This window comes from Apiospora hydei, assembly GCF_038363865.1.
Source record: "Apiospora hydei strain CBS 114990 chromosome Unknown utg000004l_segment0_segment0, whole genome shotgun sequence".
In the NCBI taxonomy this organism is placed as follows: Eukaryota; Fungi; Ascomycota; class Sordariomycetes; order Amphisphaeriales; family Apiosporaceae; genus Apiospora; species Apiospora hydei.
Window position 1 is genome coordinate 8585954 of NW_027117363.1, and position 8937 is coordinate 8594890.

Here is an 8937-nt window from a genome sequence, read left to right on the forward strand (position 1 = left end):
CTGCTGTGCTGTCCTTGTGGTTTGTCAAATTAGCCTCGGCATCGACATTTAAACATTGCAACTGTAAATGACGGAAGTCCGCAGAAACCTTTTTTCTTCGAATGAAATCAATTCATCTCAGAAATCAAGTAATTTCCTCCCAGCTCTTTCCGTTAGGTTATCATCTTAAAACTCGAATCAGAATCAGGCGTAGTAATGATGCATGACACATGCACGTCTATCACTCACCATGGGTCAGTTTACACGGCATCTAGCAGTACTGCTAGAGTCTGCCTTGCTCGGGTAGAGGTCCGACTAGATTCGAATGAGAGGAGACCCCTATTCTACTAGGTACTTAGAGATGCCGGCCTGGTAGTATGTGCCTGATCGTGTGTACTTACATACTCTCCAAGTTGATAGACTGACTAGTGGTGGTCAGCTGTGTAACGGCAACGAGGGGTCTGTCTGTAAATAGCCGTCTTGTCTAGCTTATCGATACGCGCGTTGGCAGGTAGCTTGATAGGAACCGTGTAACCGCATGCAGACGACAAACAACCCCTTACAGGTTTGTTGGAGCTTTTATCAATTGATTGCCACATAGCTACCAAGAGTAGGATATCAAGCCCGCCTCGCCAAGCCTCCCGCCCAGCGATGTCGGTCACAGAATCGTGATATCAATCGTATCAGTCCCGTCTTATCAACGGTAATGTTCTCGCATGGACATGCCTTATTGAGCTTAGCTGGTCGCGAGCCCCAGGTATGTGGTGGGCGAGTGGGGTAGCGTGGCCTTGGAGGCGACAGATAGAGCCCACGATGAATTCCGTACTATGCGTGGTCACGCTGGGTCTAGAGCTGCTAGGCGCTGCGCAGGAGGCAGGAGACAGGTTGACAGGAGGCAGTATACTCAGGGGGCCTGAGGGAATCTCGAGGCTGAGGGACCGAATGAGGCAATCTGATGCGATAATAGTTGGTAATATTGCAGCGTGCATCGGGCTTCGGCGAGTGTGATGGAATGATGGGAGGAAGGACACCCTTGGACACTGCTGAAAACCCTTGACGTAACGAGGGGGATGCGCCAATGAGCGCTGGCCGTTCAACCCCGCAAAGCTTGGTATGCCGGCTGCCCCTCCGTTCTTTTGGGTCCTTCCCTCCTTCTAACGGACCTGGATTTGGAGAGGGCAGCGATAAGGGTGTCTCGCCCGTTGCTCTGGCCGCTGGCGCGCGCTCTCTCTCGGCCTGCCCTGCATCGAATGGCCCTTCTCGGCAAGTCCATCATGTATCCGTCGGTCGGGACGGTACCTAAGGCAGAGTCATAAAACCCCAGCGAACCCAGTGGAAATCTAATCCGATCCCATTTAACTATTAGTCTCCTCTCATCTCTTCTCCCCCTCCAAAGTTTGCTCCTCCTGCTCCTCCCTCCTCGCTTGGACAATCCCAATTGAGTTGGTGTGGATTTCTCTCTCATAATTCTTTCTCGTTTGGCCCAAACATATTCATCAGATCAGATTAGAGAAACCCATCTCTCGTGCTATTAGCTGCTCAGTAGTACGGTCCGGGCTTATCGTTTGTTTGCCTTGCTTGGGAACCTGGAACGGCCACAAGCCAGCATCCTTCTCACGTATATATAAACCCGTCGCCATGGCTGCTCTTCGTCACAGTGGTATGCGACCACTCATCCTTGCCGGAAAGCGACTCTCTGCCCCCTCAGCAGCTGCTCCCAGACTGTCCTTAACCCAATCCATCACACGCCCATTCTCAGTATCCTCATCCAAGATGTCTTCCAGCTTCTACCCCGGGGAGCCGGAGGCCCCGAGCTGAAGACGGCCATTCCTGGCCCCAAGTCCCAGGAGCACATTGCCAAGCTGGACAAGGTCTTCGACACCCGAAGCTTGAACATGCTGGCAGACTACACCCAGAGCTTCGGCAATTACTTTGTCGACCCCGATGGCAACAAGTTGCTTGATGTGTAAGTACCCATTCTCGCGCCCACCAACAGAGAGAGAGACAATCGTGGCGATAGGAGGGAGCCTTGACTGACACGCCGCTCCAGCTATGCCCAGATTGCTTCGATCCCCCTTGGATACAACAACCCGGCCCTCAAGAAGGCTGCTCAGAGCCCCGAGATGATCGATGCCATTATCAACCGCCCCGCGCTGGGCAACTTCCCTCCCACAACTGGGCCGAGATCCTCGAGACCGGCATCCTCAAGGTTGCGCCCAAGGGTCTCGACCAGGTCTTCACGGCCATGGCTGGCTCCGACGCCAACGAGACCGCATACAAGGCCGCTTTCATGTGGCGCCGCATGAAGGAGCGTGGTGGCCCTACCGTCGAGTTCACCGAGGAGGAGATGCAATCCTCCATGAACAACCAGACGCCCGGCGCTTCCCAGCTGTCCATCATGTCCTTCAAGACCGCCTTCCACGGCCGTCTTTTTGGCTCGCTCTCCACCACGCGCTCCAAGCCCATCCACAAGCTCGACATCCCCGCCTTCGACTGGCCTCAGGCCACCTTCCCCCTGCTCAAGTACCCGCTTGAGGAGCACGCCGAGGAGAACGCAAAGGCCGAGGCTGATTCGATCGCCGAGGTGGAGGACCTCATCAAGAACTACCACGTCCCGCCTTGCGCCGTTATTGTCGAGCCCATCCAGTCCGAGGGTGGTGACAACCACGCCTCGCCTGCCTTTTTCCGCAAGCTGCGCGAGGTCACAGCCAAGCACAATGTTCTCCTGATTGTTGACGAGGTCCAGACCGGTGTCGGCGCTACCGGCAAGTTCTGGGCGCACGACCACTGGGACCTCCCTTCGCCGCCCGACATGGTGACTTTCTCCAAGAAGGCGCAGACGGCTGGCTACTACTTCGGCAACCCGGAGCTGCGGCCCAACAAGCCCTACCGCCAGTTCAACACCTGGATGGGTGACCCCGCTCGTTGCCTGCTCTTCCGTGCCATCATCGACGAGGTCCAGCGCCTCGACCTCGTGGCCAACACGGCCAAGGTCGGCGACTACCTGTACGGCAAGCTCGAGGCCCTCGCGCAGAAGTACCCCGAGGAGTTCAAGAACCTCCGCGGCAAGAACCGGGGCACCTTCATCGCCTTCGACAACCCCAACCGCGACCAGTTCATTGCCAAGGTCAAGAAGCTGGGCGTCAACATCGGTGGCAGCGGTGCCAACGCCGTCCGTCTCCGACCCATGCTCATCTTCGAGAAGCAGCACGCGGATATCCTCCTGGAGACTCTGGAGAAGGCTGTTACCAGTGCCTAGATTGATTCAAATATTGCATGAATGAGCGACGTCTGGGGGTACCGGGATACTGTAGAATTGGGTATTGAATGAGACTCAGAAGTCATTTGGGGTTATGGTTATTTGGAAGGGGTTGGTTATCTTGCTTTTGGTTCAGCATTGGGTTATTTTTGTTGGGTTCTGAATTTTTACAGAGTACTCATTTTCCAAGCGCATTGGTTGGTGTTCTTCGAAGACGAGACACCCACCGACCAAAAACGGTTGTTTGGTCGGTTTAGTTACACACAATACCAGCGTTCATGAGAGCAGCGTCATCATCATCAATAAAATGATACAACTTCACCTGATTTGGCCTCGAAACAAGTGACATGTGTATGCAAATAAGGTGGTAATTATGTGCTTGGTGGGATGGCTTTGTCTTTGTATATTATGTTTGGTTCTGGCTTGATAAAAGCCACCTGTTTGACCAATCCCCCAGCCCTGGTTGGTGGTGGCTGATAGATTTGGTGATGCGGCAGGGTATATTGATTGATACATGGGGCTTCCGGCCCGCTCTTCTTCTTTCTGTTCTCCCTTGCTCCGTCAAGGTGTAGAGTTCACCTCAAGATCTTATATGCAATGAACCCTTTGTCTCAAAGAAAGATATATCCCCTGGTGTCATACAGGGGAGGATATGGGTATATACCAAAAACATCCCCCAGTGGTGAGAAACCACACCCACTTTTGCTGCAGATATGAACATTTCCCTTTTGCCTCCTGGGCCTTTGATGATTCTCATGGACCGTTTCAATTCTTTTTCCGCTTTCTTCCTCATCTGGCTGGATCGCCGGCTGCTTGTTGGCGATTGAGTGCCCAAACCTTTTAAACAGATGCTGTTGCCCGTCTTATGCCCACATTCTGCACGGCCTGGGCCCGAGCTTGGTCGGGTCTCGTCCACCGGCAACAATGAGCACCACCGCCTGACTGACTGGCAGGCAGGTTTCTGAGCAGCCTGGATAGCTTCCCACCCCACAAGTAACGCCCATATATAATATCGGAAGACGAGAGAAGCCCACCCTGAACTCCTGATGCTTTGCTTTGCTCCCCCAAAACAAGAAACGATTTCGTATAATATGGGAATTAAGTAACAAACAAGACTAAACGCGGAACGCCTATACCTCAAGGCTCGGAGATGATGCAGCAGACCAATGATCCTAGGTTGTAAGACCGTTCGTTCGGGAGAGAAAACAAGATTCTTTCTCTCCATGCAGATAGAGACACCCTTTGCTTCCCTTTTTTGATACAAGAATTGCAACACTGACGGTTGTGTAAAAAAAGACGAAGAATATGCCGAAGGCTCCACATGAGGAGGCCATATAAGCTGGGCAATAATATACATTTCTGTTGGCCAGGAGAAGTTTTCCCCCGCAACATTGCTCTTCGCAAAGAGCACGCGGTCATTCACATCTTCATCTCCGACCCAGCTTTTAGATCACTATAGCAGCTGGCAGAGGTGACAGATACACAAGCCGAGACAAAGCCGTACAGGCGTACAGGCGAAGGAGGTGTTGACCTAATGGCTCATCACCTCCTGCTTCGTAGCTTCGTTAGCTCGCTCCATGTCACTGCCCTCCTGCATATTAGAGTTACTATCAGCAGTGCCAATGCTGCTGTGAACGCCATCCTTTCCCTGCTGCTCTTGCTCAAAATCAAGCATATTAAGCTCGTTCTCTCTCTCGAGCGCAGCTTCTTGCTCACGAAGCCTCTCGCGTTCAGCGAAGTCGGCACTGGTCTGAGCATCTTCCTGCTCCTGCATGATGCGGTCTTGCTCAGTCACCTCGACATCCATCGGCTCGTCGCCCTCTGGCGGAGGCGGAGGTGGGGGAGGTGGGCTCGCCAACCCACCCTCGTCTTCCTTGAGACGCTTGATGATGGGTATCTCCGAGGGCGTCGCAGTAGCAGAGCCGGCATCATCTTCCTCGCGCTTTCGCTTTCGTTCGGAGCTGGCAGGAGTCGGCGCAGCGTCTTCGTCGTCAGTCAGTACAACCTCAGCATCCTGAGCTGAGGCATCGAACGAGGAGCCGAGGTCCATTGATTCGGCATTGCCACTCTGCACTGTCCGGTCGGCCTTCTTTTTCTCGTGGGCTGTATACTTCTGAACAGCCTTGTCAAAGAACTCCTTCACGTATTTCTTGACCTTCTTTTCCTGCTTGTCAGAGATAGATGTTGGATCATCCACGCGCTTGTTTTTGTAGTCGGAAGTGACAAGCTTCTTGTTGATCTCCTTGGCAAACTTCTTCAGATCATCCTTTGGGAGCTTATGCCGGAATTTGTCCATAACATATTTCACGTGAGGGAAAAGCTAAGACAGGCTGTAAGTAGCTGTTCATTCAAAAGTGCAGCAGAAAATAGGACTTACTGTGTTCTCGTAGATCTTCATCTGTTTGTCGATTGGTAGAGTACGCCACTTGTCCTTCTTGGGCTCCTGCGCAGGGGTGGTGACGTGTTGTGGTGTCTGTGATGCAGATCTCCTCAAGGCCGCAGTACTGTCGGGCTTAGTGAGGGAGTCAATGATATCCTGTAAAGTTTTCTGTTCTTTGATGGCTTTGAATGAGCCTTGTTGCGCGGCTATCTCAGGGGCTGGTGCTGTTGGCTTGTGCCAAGTGGTTTGACCACTTTTGGTGTAGTAATACCAACTGCCATTGGTTTTGTCAGTCGCAATGAACCACCCAGCAGGAAGAGTAGAAGCATCCGGGGGCCGGCGGTGTCGCTGAGTTTGAAAGTTGGTATTCCGCTGAGGCACAGTGCTGCGAGGGCCCTTGGGGACATTGTCGGGCAATGGGACGACGGGTGCGGGTTTGGCGCTAACAGGCTCTTCGGCACGAGCGCTGCGACGCTCTCCAAATGAGTTGGCAGTTTGCGTATTATTCGGTGTCCCCTGTGCATTTCGGGCCTTTCGCGGGATGCGATATCCAGTCTCCAGACCGCTCCAGTCTTCCAACAATTTTTTCGACTCTCGTGCCACATCTTCATGCTCCGAGTCGGTTAAGGGTTGGATGGCCAGCTCGATCTTGGAGGCGTCGATTTTGTTGCGGGTCATACGGGGGAACTTATCCAATATGTCGAGGATTTGGAGAACGACATTGTGGTCATCCCTAAAGGTGTTTAGTGTGGTTTTGAGAAACTCGTATCCGTGCATGCGCTGAACGTAGGGAAGTACGCGGTCCTCGCATGCTTGGATGCGTTCCAGGAGCTTGACAGCGATCCATTTCTCCTTGCATTGCATAAGAGAGGCCATAACCTTCTGCACGCCCCCTCTCGTCGAGGCCACGGGCCGGTATGCTGTTAACATACTCCTCGTCATCCTCGCCAGCTCTCTTCTTGCGGGGCTTCTTGACCACGGCGACGGCTGTCTCCCAGCTATCGCCATCATCAATGCCGAGGGCTTCGATAGTCGCATCTGACAGCTTAGTAGCACGCTCGGTCTGGGTCTTACCACCAATAAATCCGATGCAGTTAGGCTCGGCGCAGTAGCAGGGTTGAGGGTCGGCACCATATCGGTCAACGTTGTAATTGAAGACCAGCTCCTCACCGGCCTGGACTTTGCACGAGGCAAAAATGCCCATGCGCAGTTTGTTGCCCACCACCCACTTGTCCACGTAGCAGTTGGGATTGCAGGAATGATTGCAGAAACGACCGAGATTGCCCTTCTTGGTCGCATCTACAAACTCGTGCTTGCTCAGTGACATGAAATAAAAATGCTTGATACCTTCCTTGTCGTACTGCACCATCCGGCGTCGGAATGTCGGTTCGTTAATCACCTCACCGATGTACTCGAAGATGAAATCGTTCGCCTGCAAATCTCTGTTTGCGCGCAGGCCGAAGCCCTTCTTCTCGGTCTTGATGACCGAAACGTCGGCATACTGCTTTCGCTGGAATCTTTGGTTTTGACAGCTCTCACCACAATTGCACTCTTGATCGACACATTCCATTTTAGTGGCTCTGTTGATGCAGTCCGAATCTTCGCCGCAGGCGTGGTTCGTGCCATCCCCTAACAGCCTCAAGTCAGCAAAAACACCCCAAGCAACGGAATTCAGAGGTATCATGATGCAACGTACGCCATTCTTGATCGCAGTCACAATCCAATGCATCGTGTTCGGTAGAGCCAAGTGATTTAGACCCGTACAGACAGTCCGGAATGACCTGGAAATGCTCCTTGGATGCTTCCGTCATATCAGGCAGTTCGGTGAAGAGGGGAGCCTTTCGTGGGACCGCTTTCGAGGATGCTTTTCGCTGGAGTTTTGGAGGTGCGACGCCGTCCGGTGTCGACGCACTTTCGCTGCGTGCTTTCTGCTCGTCGGGCGACATGCTGGGCGACCGTGATCTTGTCCTGGACCTCGAACCTTTACTCCGATCTGGGCTGGGCAATGCACTGCCTTTTTCCTGCTTCACCAGGCCGTCGCCGTCAATCCCCGATCCTTGTTCACCTGTCTCGACCTTGAGGTTCTCCAAGCCATCTTTGACGCGCTCCTCGTCCTCCATCATTGCGTCGGGCACCTAACGCCACGGGGGTACTGGAGTTCGCGGCTGGTGCTTTGCGCTGCTGCAGTGCAGATTGGGGACGGTGGATGGTAAGATGTACGCGAAATAATCCCGGAGTGGCGGAGGGCAGGAGAGGCGACAAGTAGTCAAAAAGTCAGCAGAGCGCGACGCCGGCTGAGGTTCTGGCGTACATGCGCGAGAAGGTTTTGTGGAGAAAAGAAGGGAGAGGGTAGCGTGGTGAGAGGCGAGAGAGATGGGAAAGTTCAATGGGCGCCAGCAGCAGAGCGAGCGCGCGGATATGGAGAAGAAAAAAGGGCAATGGGAAAGGAACCATTAGCTCTGCACTGCTGTTTGTGACATGGCCCTGTCAACACATACGCCCAGGTCAATGTCAATTGCACGGCATATGCGACATACTACAACACGGTCGCGTGCGGTGAAGGTTCCTGATCAACTACTTGGGACAATGAGCGAAGAAGGCCCCCCGGATGAGCTCGTTGTCGCAAGGAGGTCACTCTGGTATGGTGAACAGGACCGGCGGAGGACTGCCCTTTCCAAATTCACGATGCTAGGCAGGTTGGTAGGTTACATGTGGACATGTACTCCCAGCTTTCAGAAGGTGAGGACAGGCCCATTTGATCTAGTCGGGGATACCGCCTCCGTCTTGCCGTTTGGTCCGTGCGCGATTTTGGGGTCCAGCATTCGCGCGTGCTCTTCCAGCTTGAGGGTCAAATGATAAAGGTCCATTATCAAGGCCTCTCTATCTGACTGATTCTGACTGAGGGTGTGGTAGTAAGTCGCTTCGGATGATGGCAGCTGTCAAACCAGAACTAGTATCCAGCTCCCCTTCTTCGTTATACTACTATACAGGCCTCAGTCCTGTATGCTAGAAATCCACTGATATAACTACTGTTCTCAAGGTGTCAGAAATCTGCTCAGATCTGTGCAACTAGGAACTTACGATTGGTTTCAAGGAAGGAAGGTACCTACTTATCATCAGACTGCCGCTGTGAATCCATTGAAGAACCATATGGCAGCGTGCATATTGTCAGATACCGATAATATATTGATGTGACCGTAGCAGATCCTCACCGTCCCAAAGCACTATAGCTTACATTATAGGCTCATGCTGTATTACCCGGCGCATTGGCAGATGAGTTTTCGTACCTGCAATCATTTGTAGGTCCGTAGATGGGCAG

The 8937-nt window shown here is 53.0% G+C and overlaps 2 protein-coding genes across 2 annotated transcripts; one reads left to right on the top strand and one right to left on the bottom strand.

Annotated features, from left to right (window-relative positions):
- Positions 1-1617: 1617 nt before the first annotated feature.
- Positions 1618-3238, top strand: PG997_005170 (uncharacterized protein; the record flags this gene model as incomplete). Its single annotated transcript, XM_066809485.1, has 4 exons — positions 1618-1639; positions 1669-1945; positions 2030-2129; positions 2165-3238. The coding sequence occupies 4 exons, from the start codon at positions 1618-1620 to the stop codon at positions 3236-3238; spliced, it is 1473 nt and encodes a 490-aa protein (XP_066673103.1).
- Positions 3239-4769: 1531 nt separating this feature from the next.
- On the bottom strand, positions 4770-7741 carry PG997_005171 (SET domain-containing protein; the record flags this gene model as incomplete). Its single annotated transcript, XM_066809486.1, has 4 exons — positions 4770-5558; positions 5616-6513; positions 6551-7247; positions 7315-7741. The coding sequence occupies 4 exons, from the start codon at positions 7739-7741 to the stop codon at positions 4770-4772; spliced, it is 2811 nt and encodes a 936-aa protein (XP_066673104.1).
- Positions 7742-8937: the final 1196 nt, after the last annotated feature.